At 43.2% G+C, this 17,194-nt stretch overlaps 1 protein-coding gene across 3 annotated transcripts in view; it reads right to left on the bottom strand.

Annotated features, from left to right (window-relative positions):
- HCN4 (hyperpolarization activated cyclic nucleotide gated potassium channel 4) overlaps window positions 1–17,194 on the bottom strand; it is a 109,842-nt gene that overhangs the window by 76,848 nt on the left and 15,800 nt on the right. For all 3 annotated transcript variants that reach the window (XM_062583814.1, XM_062583816.1, XM_062583815.1), the window contains exon 2: window positions 4,155–4,578. In XM_062583814.1, the coding sequence (XP_062439798.1) occupies window positions 4,155–4,578 (424 nt within the window). The remainder of the gene's footprint in view (window positions 1–4,154; window positions 4,579–17,194) is intronic.

The following is a 17,194-nucleotide window of genomic DNA, read 5'->3' as shown; positions in this document are numbered from 1 at the left end:
TGCATTCTGGCACCGAACACTGGGATAGATGTTGCAGAAAAAATAGAGAAAGTTCAGCAAATTGGTCTTAAAAAGACACTTTTTCAATCACTTTTGCGTACGAAAACCTAAAGGGAATTTTTTGCTCAACACTCGCAATCTGAGCTACATTGATTCATTTTGATTGGATATATGGGCTACATGGTATTATTCTGCTTTTATTATTTCTGCTGGCTGACCTTGAAATACAGTTTGTAGGATGTACACATTTGGTCTGCTTTCTCTGACATTTTATCAGAGACAACATTGTGGAGGCCCACCTCCGTGATATCCCCCCATCTCTACATGGTCAGGAACCACCGACCTGCCCCGATGCTCTCTGCAGAGCTGTGGGAATGGTGAAAGGTCGAGACGACAAGAGCTTGCCTGGGGTGCCACCATGTCTGTCCACATGAAGTGGAGTTGCACTGGGTACACGATTGCTTCTCTAGGCAATCAGAAAACATCATCTCCAGTTTCTTTTGGCTTTTTGCTGCCCTATCCAGGAACTCAGATTCTTCAGTAACCCCTAATCCATCAAAGCCACTTTGCCAGACATGTGAGAAAGCAGAGAAGCCACATAAAAAGCTCTTGTTATCTCCAGTTTGACCCTTTCAGGACTACTCCCACATAGCAATGAGAAGTGTGACCAAGACATGACTGGATTACCTGCATTTGTGCCAACCTTCACAGCACAGCTCAAGAAGGGGGTCTTGCACAGTCTGTACCAGCCCTCCTCGATCTCTAGTTATGCATTTGGTAACTAGTAGACTGAATATATAAACTGAAGTTTATAATATGATATTGAAGTAAGCCAGGCTCAAGCCAAAGCTAGCATGCCTTCCTACACTGCAATCAGGCTCCCTACTGCAGGGTAGATATGGGCAGACACTTCAAAAAGACTCTATTTATATTCTGCCCTACTGGTAAATTCATTCGTTAGACCACTCATGCAAAATGGATAATGCAAATGAAACTGCTACATTGGGAATTAAGCTGAATTTTGTACTCCAGTGAATATTAGCACACTGGATACTTTTTTTTTTTTCCTTCTTCTTCTTCTTTAGGATGTTTGCCCAGCTGTAGACCCCAAAGCACTTGTTTCAAATCTAGGGAAGGATGTCAGAGTAGTCTGCTGATGAGACAGAATGGTGCAGGCACTCAGACCACTGGCTCCTGAGCCCACAGACTCATGACTAGCACTGATCTGGAACTGATGAGTGGCTGGCTGTTTTACAGCATTGCAGCCTTAGCGAAGGCTGCTCTCTCTTCACTGCAGGGTGAGTGATAAATTCATGCAGAGCATGGAAAATTGCAGAGGAAGAAACAGAGAGCCTCACTGTGAAATCAGGAAGTGACCACTTATCCCTGTACTCACTCAGTGAAACTAATACGTAGACGAAATGTTCCTATAAGAGGCAGAGAGCAAGGAGACTGTTGGACATCTCTGTGTAGGCTGGATTCCCCTCTCCTCATACAGGGCCCAGAGTCTCAGCAGCAGTTGTAAGTAGGAGCTAAGTTTTTCTTGGCAGCAGTGATTGCTTCATCAAAAGTCACTACGTAAGGTCAGTACAGATGAGCTGGGATGCTCTCTCCAGCCCACAAGGCAGAACTCTCCCTCTCTGACTAGTCCATCCACCTCTGTTAACTCTGCCTCACTCTGCTACACCTGCGCTTACTGTTTCTACTCTTCCCCTGTAGGCCACCCGGCCCTACTCAAACGTCTTTTTTAGTTCATCTACTCATATGTGAAGGTCCTGAGAGAGAACGATACTACCTAGCAGATGAGACATACAGTGAAATAGTGTGGGGGCAAAGGAGAATGTATGAAGTCTCTCTTCAGTAACCTCTTCTCTCAACAATCTTACTCCTTCTTTAACTCTGCACACCCAGTCTGCCCTTTGCATACAGCCAGAACCAGCCTAGGCCAATACTGCTCCATCCTGCAGGAATTAACACTTCCAAATCATCATGGTTGATTTGTGTAACTAATCTGCGCAGTGAGGAAAAAGCTGAATGTGAACTTTCAGAGATGGATCATGCGTAGCCACTTCAGAGGAATAGGAAGAGAGAACAGTGTGACTCCCCAGAGCACCACAGATTATTCCCATACAAGGTGAAGCACTTCTCTCCCTGTCTGCTTGTTGCTTTGTAGCATGCACTGCAGCAGTGACAAGGGATTGCCCCTTCTCTCTGCTTCCATCCCCAAGCGGAAAAACCTCCTAGTATCATGCTCTCTCTTGGAAACTACTACTTGGGTCAAGCCCTGTTTGAAAAAAGATGACTGTGCTTGCTCTGCTGGGCTCTGCAATGCATAACAGAATCTGCATTGCAGTCTCCAACTGCAATTCAGCACCATCTGTCCTTTCCACTTGCAGCACTGCATCACTCCAGGGAGTCTCTTCTTTAGGGGGATCCAGAGAGCATCTGGCTACACACTCCCCTGGTGCCCACGACAGCCAGGAAAAGGGCAAGACGCCCCACCTAGCTGGATTATGAGACTGAGATTAGAAATGGCTGCTCAGTGAAATTGTACGGGATGCAAGACAGGGAAAGGGGGCTGATTTGCCTTCATCTGATTATTTTGTAAAAAAAAAAATCATTACAATCAACAGCAAATACACTTACCTTCTCTTCAACCACCTTATGGAAAGGAAGTCAAGGAGCTGAGCTGAGTGAGTGCTGAGCTCTACCCTGCAATGGCCACATGAATACCAGTATGAAGAAGATAGTTTAACAGCAGTCTAAGCCACCAACTTCCCTTTCTCCTATTAGGTAACGGAGAAGCAACGCAACCAAGGGACAATACAATAGACATGGTGATATTTCATTGCGCAGCTCTCTGTCTGGCTTACTGAGTTACACTGGAAAAGACACTTCCATTTATGTCTACCTATCTCTCTGTGTGCTTCCTGTCTGTCTCTTCTATGAAGCAAATTAACCTGGTAGTGAACTCTTCTGGGCTGTGGCTGTCTTTCCCTATATGCCTGTATAGTCCCCCGCACCATGAGGCCTCTAACTTTAGCAAGGCATCGTGCGCTGCTGTTACGTGAAACATTCACAATAAAATAGATATTAAGCTGGGAATTTATGAATTATGTACCAGTGCTCTCCCTCTAGTCCATGATACTGTGAGGAAGAAACAGTTCTGCTCTACCATAAATTAGTGCTCTGGCAGCTTGGTGTGATATATCCATGACTTGCATGGCTGCTCTCCCTTAGCATTCTCAGGAGCACACTTGGCATTGGATCATGCTCTGCATTAGGCTGAGCTCCAAAGCAGATGAGAAAGATTGGGGAAGAAGATGAAACTGCCTTGACCAGTTTTCCTTTTCCTGAGAACATGCTCCTGATGTGAAGAAAGCTGCAGAAAACTCTCTCTGCTTTGGAGAGCACTAAGACAGGAGAAAATAACTCATTCTCAAGCTATTTGTAAGACTGTGGCTCCATTTGTATTAAGCCTGACAACTTGTCCTGTGTACTGGAACCTCCCCAGGACTAGCCCAGGGCCCAAGGGTTGTGGGTGCTCTTGCTTTACACCAGGTCTTTAAGTAGACCCTATTTGTCTGCAGATTGCCTTTTCTTTCCTGTTCCTAATAATGTGGGGTCAGAGATTTTAGAAAGCAAGAAGGTTATAAATATGTCATCAAGCCATTTTTTCAAGAGAGGAGCATGTAACAGAGGAAGTTGTGTGGGTAAACAAATACCACGGGTTCCTGCAAGTCAGCTGTCCCTAGACCCCTCCGCTGTCCTGTCTCTAGGCCCTTTTGGTCTCTGGGAGGGCAAGACCAAGCTGTCTGCCTAACCGCTTCCCTCACAATTCTACAACTCTACAGCTCTACAACTCCACACTTCCTTCAGGGAAACCACCTGTACTTACTCACCTCTCAGACCACGCATCATCAGCCCTCTGTGCAATGATTCTGAAGGAGATAGTACAGTCTCAACTGACTAAATAACAATGCACTGAAGGCCCTTGGGGAACCTGCTGAAGGCAAAGTGTTACACTCAAGATGTGTTTCTTCAGCATTCACACTGTGATAAAGTAGGAGAATGGGAATTCAGTGAAAGTGCCTTTGTGTAATAGTAAGTGGAGAAAAGATTAAGGATGCATGTGCACCACAGCCTCTGCTCACCTCCTCCCACTGGTGAATATAGCGAATGAGCCGGGAGAGCCGCAGAAGTCGCAGGAGGCTGAGGATTTTAGTGAAGCGCACGATGCGCAGCGCCCGAGCTGTCTTGTACACCTCAGAATCAATGCGAGTTTCAACAATCAGGAATATGTAGTCCACGGGGATGGAGGAGATAAAATCCACCACAAACCAGCTCTTCAGGTACTTCATCTTTATCCTCTGCGGGTCAAGGATGATCTCTGTATTGTCCTCCACCACAATGCCTGTTCGGAAGTTGAGGACAAGGTCGATGAGGAAGAATGTGTCTGAGACCACATTGAAGACAATCCACGGGGTAGTGTTTTCATCCTTGAAGAATGTGATGCCCACAGGTATGATGATCAGGTTCCCTACCATCAGGAGCAGCATGGTCAAATCCCAGTAAAACCTGGACAGCAAGACAGAGACATGTGAAATCAGCCACAGAGTGAGAGAACAGGGAGCCCAGGTCAACAGAACTGATCTGCTTACTACATCTCTATCATCATTCATTTCCTAGGCTTTGCTAGTCTGCCAGATGTATTCCCAACATACAAGTTGCTAATGTAATTAAGTGTTTAATATCATAGGGACGCTCACATTCTGGCTCAGAGGGTTCAGAGAAGAATCTGGCACAGTACTGGACATGACACTTTAAAACTCTGACTGGCACTTCAGGGCAACCCAAGAAGAGGCAGAAGTATTTATATGTATGATAGGGACAACACAGTTACCACTGTGAGTACTATGAAAAGAGAGAGAGAGAACAAGTATTTGGAAGGGCACAAAGTTAGCATGGGGTTAACATCATCAGGCTTACTCCTACTGTCTGATCCCTCCTCAGAAGCAGCTAACACTGACAGCACTGGGATAAGGATGCAACTGGAGACCCTGCTGGGATGCAGTGTTTAGTGTAGATTTCTCGCTAAGCCAAGCTTATGCTGAGCTTGGACTTCAGGAATTTAGTCATCACTCTGCAGACTTCCATGTCATACAGAAACGATCAATAAAGCTCAGAGTCACGTGCCTATACATATTTCATTTTAAAAGCATGCATGGACATTTAACTACTGTGCCATGAAAAAACAGTCCCGAAGAGGCTTATCTTCTCTTTAGCGGCAAGTCAGTATTATTCTGCAGCCTTTATAACTACATTTGTTTTGATTTTTTGAAGGGACACACAGTTTGTATACAGTCCTTTATTAATTTATCTATTATTTATTTTTAAGATTTTCCCCAGATTTTAGTGTAAAAGATACACAATCACATGATGTTGCTGCAACTCAGAGTGAGCCCTCCTTTAAACCACACCACCTCATTTCCAGTGAATTCAACAGAGTGATTCTGGATTCACAACAGGGCGATAAAGGAAACTGTAGGGTCTGCAGAAGGAGGACATCCACATGCTGCTTGCCTACCTGTCTAACATATTACAGTCAAAACATTAGAGTGATCTAGGAGAAATGGAGATCCTCAAAATCTAGAATTAGTAAAAATTGTTCAGCTTAACCCTGTGCCTTGGGCCAGACTCTGAGTACCTGCAGAGCAATGTTGCTTTAGTGAGGTCTATGGCATGACAACCATTCAGGCCAAATAAGGATCTGGCCTCTCATTTTAACTTTTTTAAACTCATAAAAGCAAAATAAAAAAGGTAACATATGCCTCAAAAGCCTTCTCTGTATAGATTATCTCTCCCTGATAAGAATATAACACTTTGAAGGATACATAAAGCATATTTAAGATTCCAACTATTGCACACATACAGACAAAGTCACAAACCAGGATACCTATAGTTTGCAGAAACATTCAGCAGAGGCCGATGGCAACTGACTTTAATATGAGCAAAGTTAGGCACTAATAACATTTCTAAAAATTTCATCAACTTTCAAGGTGTCATGCCCCTGTACGCAAGATACCATGCAATTCTTCACCTAGTATAAAAGTGAAATAGATGCTGGTAGACACTCAGCAATGAGAAAGGTCCATGTGTTTCTAAGAGCAGGGCCAAGTCATACAGTAATACGTTATACAGTAATAAGTATAAATCTAAGCTGTGGTCTTCCTTATTAAGGGTCTGAGATGACGCTGCAGCTTTCCTAGTCAATTAATCTAAATAACCATGCAACAGCAGGAAGTCTGGAAGCAGTGTGTATATTATTACCAAAAATAAATAACATCCCAGTCACCTTTAATTTCCCTATTGGGATGCAAAAGCAGATATGCCCAAAGAAATTTTTTTTCCTCAAGCTTCAAGCGGATGGCATGAGACAGACATGGCCAGACATGCAGAGATGTAAAGGTAAGTGGCTTTCTTCAGCGATCATTGGGGTTTTTTGCCCCTTTTTTCTATGCTTGCTGGCAATTTCAGTGGTCAGAGGCAACTGGGGACAATGGCAACTCTGGCGTGGATTGCTCACAGTTCAGGTGAGAAGATTTCCCCACACAAGCCTAGTGAAACCCTTCCACCTGACTGTAGCGCTCCCTGCTCCCCTAGCCCCTCACAAACATGCTTGGTCATACCATGGTGAGTTGTCCTGCATCCTCATCTACAGCATTTCTTGCTATTCTGACTTTGGGATCCTCAAACTCCTTTCAAACATGCATTTCAGTCCCAGTTTGCAGCTTTCAGTGATGTTCTACTGCTGAGCTGTCCATAGAGAATCAAGGTTTGCAATGGGGATAAGGACAGATCAGGTGCTAAAATTCATTTACATGTGTTTCTTAAACCATAGTTTCCCTCAGGTGTGTACTAGTGACTCAAGAGTATTGTCAGACTTCCTTTGCTTTTGACATTTAAAAGCTATCACTTATAAAACATAGATGATAAACCTTTGTATCCAATGCTCTGACTGCTAATAAAAGGGTATCCAAAGCGACAGGGAGGAGATAACCTTCAGACTCTAGCAAAGAAGTAGAAAAAGCTGAAAATCACCAAGAATTTGGTCTACACACTATTCCAGCAAAGCAGATCCACCTGTTTTTGAAATGTAAGCTTCCTAGAAGTCAAAATTTAACTACTAGGATTCCACAGCTCCTGCACATTTTAATGTTATCCACAGGTTAAGTATAATCTACCCAGGGTGGCATCACTGAATTTAGACAGAATTGACTCTCAGGGACTGCAGCACCTCATAGAGGTCTAATACCACCCATGTGTCATTTTGTATTTACACTGAAGAACATCTTTTCACTCCCTGTAAATTATTGGCCAGAATGAGTAACAGTGCATGTGATGTACGTAAGGGCAAGCACCAGCTATTAATAACCCATGTTTTCTGTATTTCTGTTGTTCTGTTCACCCAGGGATTCCACAGAGCCGACAGTGATGAAACTAGCTCCACAGCACCCATGAGAGGCAGATGGAGTTCTTATCCCTGTCTCACAGCTAGAGAAACCACATGCCAAAGTTGAGAGAATGGGATCTGCCCACCTAAGCCTGATGTAGAGTAAAGGTTATTAGGATCTAAATTTGATCCTTGAGCCTGAGCAGATCTGAAACTTGTCATACAGCTTGAACGAGAGTCTAACAGAGTTTTGTCTCGTGGACATCTCCTGCTGATTCCCTGTCTTGCTTCTCACTTCTCTTCCTGTTTTCAAACCTATATAAAAAATTAATGAGTATGAATGTACTGTTTTATGGTTGACTTAGCAACACTGAGCAGCTCACAACACAGGGAACAGCCAACACTATATAAACCAGATGCCTTGTTCTAACATTCTTGCTTCTAATACTACATTCTCACTCCATGTACACTTACAGCTGAAAATCGTATTGTAACATGTACCTCTACCTCTGATCTGTTAATTCCCAGCACATTATTTAGTTGTAACAGAATGTGTGTTAATGTAGGCATAGACACTTCATGGATATATGTTCTTTAAACATATTTGATAACATAAAGTTGATTTGATAGTATGAACACTTCATAGGTATTAGTTTATGGGGTTTGACCAGAAAGTTAGATCAGCTTTCTGCTCCATCAAATGCATAATGTAACAGCAGGCTAAGAATATTGCTTTCAGATGTCTTTTTTTTTTTTTTTTTTTTTTTTTTAATTAAATAAACCTTGTTTTTTCAAAACCTTGATTCAGTGTAACCTTCTACAGTGCATGCACTCAGGAAGTACAGTGACTGCTGGACTGAAAATAATGAGTCGCAGAAGTTAGTCTGATCGACATTAATGTGTTACTCCAACACTCAAAGACTGTCCCTGAGTAGGGCACATTTGTGGCCTTAACTTCTGTTCTTGCTTGGTAGTGTTTGCACTGTCAAGAGAAAACAGACTGGAGAAACCTCACCTCTAAATTAGCAAAGCTTTTTGGATGTTTTCAGTGTTGGCTGAAAGGCAGCCAACTCTGGATTAAACTGAGGAGCTGCCTGACAGTGCACAGAAAGGAAGCAAAAATAAAACTGCATCTCAACTGAAAATGTCCAGGAGCCAGGACATTCTCACTAGCAATGGAATTTAGCTCAGAGACTGTGGCTAACCTTCCTAACCTTACAAGAGCAGCTCTTTAATGAACATCTCTTGCTAAGACAAAAACCATACACAAATCCAATTGCTCTACCAAGGCCAGGCCGGAGTGGTGGCTCAGGGCCGACACAAGGAACAGAGTGCCACCTACTGAGTCGCAAACAGCATCTAGAACCTCTCCTTTGCGTGGGGAGGAATTGCTATGTTATTCCTTTAAGCAGCTGATAAAAATCCACTCTTTTCTGCAGAATGGCAGCTCCTCCCCCCCCCCCCCACACCCCCCCCCCGGCAGGAAGGCCTGCTGAATTATACACTGCTGTGCACACCGGCAACTGTCCTGACAGGAAAGAGGTTGCACTTTAATTCCCAGAATTGCTAGTCAGCCTAGAAATAGAAATCATTTTTTGCAAAGAGCATTAGTAGATGTGGCTGGAGCAGCAATGGTGGGAGGAAAGTTTACTCCAGAATATAGCTACTTGCTCAGGCACCTGAGAAGAGAGAGGAGAGCGAGCGAGGCGCAGGAAGAGGCTCTTCCCTCCCTTTGGGGGTATTGCTTCTTCCAGATTTGAGTAGGTGTATTTCTCCTGGAGAGTTACAGACTTTGCATTATTCACAGAGATCATAGGCGGAGTGTGGTGATTCACTGCTTCTAAATACACGAAAGGCCACTTAACCAGCTAGCTAGTGCAAGAATTCACTCGCTAGACGAATTCATTTATTTATAGCAATTTATTCAAATACTTGAAAACCTCTTTGAAATGAATACCCACAAAAAGAATTAGAGATTCATACGACTTACAAAAATACTCTGTGTGCTAAATAATGAGAAATGTTTAGGGGGACCTACTTAAAGACTGAAACAAACCATTTTAACTCCTCCTGACCAACCTGTGCAAATAATATGTATCCTCTGGCATCCTGAATAACCCCCCTGAGAATGCTGATAATGGCCCAGGCATTATGCAGCAAGGGGAAAACAGCTCTCCTATGTCCCAACCCCTTCTAGAACTTCCTGACCTTTCCTTCAGTGGCTGCTTCGCATCCAGCTGTGGTTATCCCCATCTGTTAAAGAATCCGGACTACATCAAAACCAGGAGCAAAAGGACTGTGAACCAGCGATGAATCTGCAGTGCGTGGCTCAGTGAGGAGAGGCTCAGAGAACCACGGAAGCGCAGAGGCACATCTCACGGTAAAGCATCCACTACAAAGGAGGTGCATGCCTTGGAGAGCTTTCTTTGCAGGGAGATTTCTTAGAACTCATGTTTTCTCTTTGACAAAATTTTCTCTGAATTCAACTGTCAGTTTTACTTGAGGCAAGATATTTTCTATGGTCTGTATTTAGCCTTTCGCTTAGATTATCTTCAGTCTACATAATTGCTCACCTAATCCCCTCTGAACAGTGCAGACTTCCATGCCGTGTTTAGAGTTTAACACATATGTTCATGTTATTATTTTAAAATATAATACACACAGATGGTGATGAGTGGAAAATTAGGAAAGCTACTGGTTATGTAAGAGTAGGAAGTGGCATTTGCAGTCCAAGCAAGGTAGCACACAAGCTTTCTATGCTTCCTGTTGTCAATTTTGCAATCTAACATTGCATTAACAAACAGCAATCATCACCACATGCTTTTCAAAGTAATGCCTATACGTTAATTAAACCCAACAGACCTAAGTAAAAAGGCATTATCGTCCTATATTACACATAGGGAGACTATGAGACACAAAAGATTTAGGTGACTTAGAGGTCGAACAAGTACCAGAAAATGTGGCTTCCTAGTTCCCAAAGGGGTTATGTATTGTAATTTGAGCAGTAGCACCAAGGGGAAAATTTCCATTCTCTTTCATTGTAAAAATATAAATACACACATCACTTAGTGATATTCTTATTCCAGCTATAACTTTTGACAATTTGCAGACAACATGTTTGAGGCATTGACACATTTACCCTATTATAACTTAGTACATTATGATTTATGCCCTTTCTTTCATTTAGATTAGCGAATGCATTGTATCAATAAGAATTCATTTAAATCATTACTTCATTGACACTACTGACAACACATCCACTCTATTTGCAGGCTTCGTAGAGAGATGAAGATTTCCATGACAAATGTTTACAGGTGACTTTAAAAGAACTGAGAACTAGTTAAGTAGAGCTTACATCCAAGGTAACCTAGCAGAGAAGGTGTTTACCTACAGGGCACAATAGCCCAAGGCACCGAACAGCCCAAGCGTTGCCTCCCGTGCAGGTTGTCCTCCCAAGCGGTCAGAGTGGACCTTGACAGGCCCCAGCCCTGGTGGGGCTGACGACCCCCTCGGGCAGGTGCAGGGCTTGTCTTGCTCTAGCTACAAACTCCTGGGCCTTGGCCTCCCACTGGATCCAGTCAAGAGCTGCAGAACCCAAAGTAAGCTCACTACTAGGAGACTCCCCTTTTTTCACCAAATATTAACTAAAAAGAAATCACCAAGCCTTTGCCTTGGATGTGCTCTGGGAGGAAGGGAAAACATGCTGCACACTGTGACCTCAAGAGAAGTCTCTTTCTCCTGGGTTCTCTGGGTCATCCAGGAGACTCAGCGCTGTCTATCAGAGCAGCTAGAGGAGTCACCAAGCAATAGACTGTCTTCCGCAGACTCCAAGACAGACACATTTCTGTGGCCTCCAGGAAGTACCACTGACGAGTTTAAAATCGCCTTTGTAGTTAGCCCAGGCAGACAGTCCTGACAGCCTGAGCCTCTGTTGGAACAACTTCATTCTCTTCGCTGTTTTTCCATCTCAGGAACTCAAAGTATGTCGTGTTATCTTTGTGCTGAAGTGCACCGGGATGAACCAAAACCAAATTAAGAAAAGTATTCTTCAGCCATATAAAAAAAATATGGAGTCTTATCCCAAAGAGCTGCTGACATTCCTTCTTGTAAGTGTATATAACTTCCACTCAGACTGGGAAACCAATGATAGAATCTAAATCATTTGGCCAAGGCAACAGCACACTAACCACTAGACAGTACTGTCTTTCACTCAAGTTTTTCCAAATGCCATGCAGTCTATGTTCTTACGAGAACAAAATAGCAAGTTGTATCACTAAGCCCAGTTTCACAGAGACTGAACAAACCTTTCAGGGTGTTGTTTCATTATGGTCTGATCCATGTCAAGACAAAGGAGCTGATGTAGACTATAGTGCTGCTGCCTGACTTGCACATGTCCTAGGATGATTAGAGTTCTGGACATCTAAGGTCAAAGCTATTACCTAATCCTGCAGTGTGTTTGATAGAAATTGTATAAGCATTTTCAAGGGTTTTATGCCAATCTGCTACTCAATAAATGCAAATGTGTCGGAACACTTTAACCTACTCCTTGGCCTGTATATGCACACTATCACTCAAAAACAACATGCTCCTGTGTTTCATTTCCAATAGTGAAAAGACACAAACTTTCACACAGATGAAAAATTTACACTAGATTCTGCACCAAGTAAGCAACTGACCACTATCCTGCACTCCCTCTGCTCTCCTGCCAGTAGACACCTGCCTAACAAATTAAATGTTACATTAAACCTATACTTAGAGTCCACTCTTCTCAGAAAAGAAAAAATAAACAAGATTTCTTTTCCCCCTTCTGTGAATGCATACACATAAACAGAAGGAGCCACAAGAGACCTTGGTTGTTCAGAAACTCCCAGGCCATAAATTTGGAGTATAGAAATCAACAGAGAACACATCCCACTTCTGATTCAAAGCATTGTTAGCAACATTTTCTCACTTGCCTGGATGCAGCTATTACTAGCTCACGGAGGATTCCCCTGTATCAAGCTGTAAACGAAGGGAGATTTTTGTGGGTACTTCCTACCGGAAAGCTCGTTGCCTCTCTTCTTTGAAGACCCAGAGGAAAAACACTTACACACTGGACCTAGACAACCTACTGTTGTTCTTATAGCACCACGGCCCAGGAAAAAGTGGTCAAAGACACAAATTGTTCTGCAATGAGAATTCATTACCAGGACTGTCTGGAGAAAGCAATGGCAGCATAATACTGTTGAGAGTCAATGGGAGAATCATAAGCACAACCTTGCTGTAAATGGAAACCCAGATCAGTGCAACTGCTGGTGAGTCAAGTGGTAATGGTTCTGGATGGGCTGCTCTCCCTGCTGGTGATGTATTAGACCACTTCAGGCTCCCTGTTGAGGGAAGCTGTAGACAGACTGCAATCTGCTGCTGCTGGTTTGAGGATCACCTCCTATACAGCCACATCACTGTGTAAGATGTGGTTCTTCTCCAGGGCCTTCCTCGTCAGACTTCATCAGAAGAAGGAATCAGCAAGACGACATACCACCTGAGTTAAAGAATTACATAAAATTTTCTATTCACTGTATTTTACCAATACTGCAGGAACCCTTGTGCTCGTGGTGTAAAGCTCAGGGCAGAGCTTAACTGCCTCTTCATATCCCAACACACTTCACTGATAAGTATGTTCTGATTTCTGCTTCCTCTGCCTCCCATGCCTAATGCCAAGGGTTTTCAAGGTGGTAGATGTGTATTGATTTAATAGAGCTCCCAGCATACATTATGCATAAGACTAACATATTAAGGGCCTGGCAATTTTGCATTGTTTGATCTTCTGAAATCTCTCGCTTGTATGAATATGGAAAAGTTCCTCTTTGCTGCCCATTGAACCAGACTTTGACCCTTCTGTGTGTGCATTTATCTCTGATGATTTAATAATGAAAAAGACCAACATACTGAGGGAAGGAAGGAAGCCCCTTTAAGGGGACTTATTGCCATGGCAACTTGCCATATGTTGTTGTTGTAGAGAGCAGACAGCTCAATAAATGCTGCAGCTTCCAAGTCACCATGAATATGCTGTGGAATGCAAAGGACTACAGTGTAAAGACATGCGTAAGTTGTGACATTATGAAGTTCAGGCCCTGGCCTAAATCCAACATCCAGCATGACTCAAATTCAAACCTTTGTGCAGTCTGTTGCAAAGATGGATTTGCACTGAATTGTCTCAAAAAGCAGCGATATTTGGGCCAAAGTTATGATTTGTAGCCATGTATACATAGGAAAGGGCGTATGTCTTATTTAGGGTGCCCTGGCTCCAGTTTCACAGAGACACGCAGGTACAGATTTCAAAGCCTAGTTCTCTGAGTCTGGTCTTTCATCTCTACTTGCCGGAGTAGCACCAGTAACTCAGACTTACAGAACTTAGGGCTGCAGGTGCAGATTTTACATCTGTACAGACAGTGAAGATATATGCATGTATGTATGTATATTCAGTATAAAAGTGACTGCTGTAGTGGCAGAGAACATATGCCACCAATTGATACACCATGTATCTTGCATGACTATGTATCTCTTGGGAAGTTAGTTACAGGGGTGACAGGCTGCATTCTTAGTTATTTTGCCTTGACATGGCTCTGTTGACATCATACAAGTTTATACAAGATGAGGATGCGAGCCTCTTTACTAGGAACCCACATTTACTAAAATTAAACACTAAAATAGGGCAGAGAGATGATGTGAGTCACATACCAGTGTATTGTCACATGGACATTAGATAAGAATCACAGCTGAGAAAGTGGAGGACAGTGGAGGAGACTGCTCTCCATTCTGCTAGCTGTTGATTTGTTTTGAATTGGGCAGTTCATGCCCACATGCTCTGCAGTAGCCCACAAACAAGTGAGAAAGGCATGCATCAGACAGCCGAGTCATCTGCCAGGCTGAGGAAGAGACTTCTGGCCATAGGAGATGCCAAAGATGTTCCTCACAGATACTGCTATACCACAGCTGGGCCTTGATTAGGAATCAGGATTCCAGTCTCCTCAAATGAAAAGGGAGGTGGAAGGGAAGGTCTCTTCTAATAACATTCCCAAGCCATTCTACAGGCTCCTAGAGCCATAAAGAAAGCAGGTTTGGGATGCCCACCATAACCTTTGAATCATGCCTCACCAGGACAACCATCTCTGCAACAGGTCACCAGCACGCTTAAGCAGCCTTCAAAACAACTGTTTATGCAGTTTAGCTGAGAGGCTGGCCATTTACATCCGGATGCTTTAAACTGAAAGATCAGCAAATGGAGGAAGGGCTCTACAGCCTTCCTGAGCCTGAGGATGGATCAAACCTGAGCCTTACCCAGCTCAGGCTCAGGTTTGATCCATCCTCAGGCTCAGGAAGCCATCTGAAGCCTTTTACTCAATGAGATACCTCTCTGTCTGCTTGCAGGATGAGGCACATGTGCTGTCTCACGCGCTCTCTTCAACTTTTAAAGTTAAAATGTTTCAAGAATAAATCAGTGAAACAAGATTAAATTGATTTTGCTGTTGTGAGGATTTATGTCTGAGACAAGCAAGAGCATCTGCCAGACTGCAGTAGCAGTGCATGTTTACTCCTACCACTGTGCTCCAGCCCTGGAAGTACCAGATCGGGGGTGGAGGGAAGAGCTTAACCTTTTTCCTGCTTACCAGCAGGGTGGGAATCCAAAAAGCTACCAGAGACAGGTAATGGAAAGCTGTTTTTTTTTTCAGTAGCCTGCTGAAATGATTATATCCGAAGCTCTGTTAATCTAAAGACCCAAACTTCCTAAACTTCAGACTCACTGAGGAGAAAGTTAGAGTAACAGAAGATATTCCCTGCAGGTAGTTTTTGTCCCTGTGAAGCACAATTCAACACAGATCTAGTGGTTAAGCAGCAAAGTGATAAGAAGAGCTGGAAGAGAGAGTTCATTCCCAGCTCCAAGTCAATGGCTTTCTTTAGCAGGTATTACCTCTGTGTTAATACCACTTCAGTCAACAGGGATGCCAACTCTGGTGCAAGTTTTCTGCCTACTCTGTGAGGAGAAGCATCACTCCAGGTTTCAGAGGCTGAAGAAATACCAATACAGCAGTAAGTAAGAACCACAGATTTGAATGGATGGGGTAGATATTCTATAGTGTTTCCAACTTCACCTTTTCAATCTCTTTCTTGAGAGGAAGGACTGGAAACCTGAAAGTGCAAGAAGCACTTCTTCATTTTAAAGAAGACTCTGAGTGAAATGAGAATTAAATCCTAACAAACTAACTAGACCAAGTCCTTGCCTCCTGCCTATCAGTGTTACTTCGTGAAAATCAACAGAAGAACACCGATTTACACCATAACTTTCAGCCCTGGTGGGAAATGCTAATGCTGTTTCTGACAAGCTTCAACAAAAACTGCCAGCCATAAGCCTCTCCATCTCTCTGTGGGGAAGGGAAGATGGATGTTGATGGTGGGAGAAAGAAGGGAATACGATGTCTAAAACTGTAATGAGGTAGGCACTATGTGTGTTTCAGTTTCAAAGGTGGAAAATATTTTTCTCCCCAAACTCCTCCTGGCTGCTGCTATCAGACTCATGTTTGCATTGAGTTATTCAGACTGACTGGAGTACGATGAATCCTTAAAGACTAATGCTGCTGGCATCTTGGGGCTATTCGGGTGTACAAGACCCCAGACAAGGGATGAATCACCTTCTAAAAAATGCAGCAATTAAGGAAAAAAAAAGTCCAATCCCCTCTGACTATTTTTGGTCTCAGAAGAAACATACTGTGCTAAGGCTATGCTTATCTAAAGCATCCACGTGAATCCACTAACCCTTCACATCGGATCCTTAATTAATTAGGCATGCAGCGAAACAATATGTAGCTTGCAGGAGACTTTTGCCTTTTGGTCTCAGAGCATTTTACAGCAGCTGGACAAATCACACCAGCAGCATCTAGCAGTGGGGAAACTGAGGCATGGAGAGCCAGTCATTTCTTCAGTGCCTCCCTTGAACACACAGCTCCACATCTTTTGTGGTGTGCTGGAGATGTTCAGAAGATTCTCCTGTATCAAACTTCTAATCCATGTTGCAGGGCCTCAGTGACCCACAAACTCCTTTCCAGCTCTTTGTTCCAGTTAATAGAACTTCCCAAGCAAGTTCTTACTCCAGTCTCTTCTTTCCTGACCATTCAGAATCCCCACTGCAATCAATGGGAGATTGCATAGTATCTTGCTCTAAAAAAATATACAAAATACTGGTTGCAAAACACAGCAGCTTACTCTAACTATATTAGAGCATTCACTGCTGTTCCTCCAAAATATATAGCACTTTTCTGCCAGAGGCATCCAGACAAATAGTGATGGGCACCATTAAGAAATGCTTAGATAAATCTTTTCCAGTATGGGCTGGGCCTGATCTGCTCTACTTAAGTCAATGGAACACAGCCATTGAGCCCTGGGGGAGCAAGTGCCAGTCCTAAATCACTTCTTTGATTAATTGTTCTTGGGAAGGAAGAATTCATTAAGTATTCAGCTCAGCAATTAGAAATAAATATATTTTTAGAATGAACAACCTGCCAGAAACAAGTTGTTTCAGAAATATATTCAGATTGATGCAGCCCATTTTCCATCAATACATAACAAGGAGGCTTCAGCCTGCCAGTTTCCCATCCCAAGACAGAGGGACACTGCGGAGAAATGCAGGACAGCTCTGCCTGTGGAATCCACACAACCGAGGTTCAGATTCTGTGAGCAACTCTCTGGAAAATAATGCAATTTCTC

This window comes from Rhea pennata, chromosome 10, assembly GCF_028389875.1.
Source record: "Rhea pennata isolate bPtePen1 chromosome 10, bPtePen1.pri, whole genome shotgun sequence".
In the NCBI taxonomy this organism is placed as follows: domain Eukaryota; kingdom Metazoa; phylum Chordata; class Aves; order Rheiformes; family Rheidae; genus Rhea; species Rhea pennata.
This window is presented reverse-complemented; position numbering and strand designations above follow the sequence as displayed.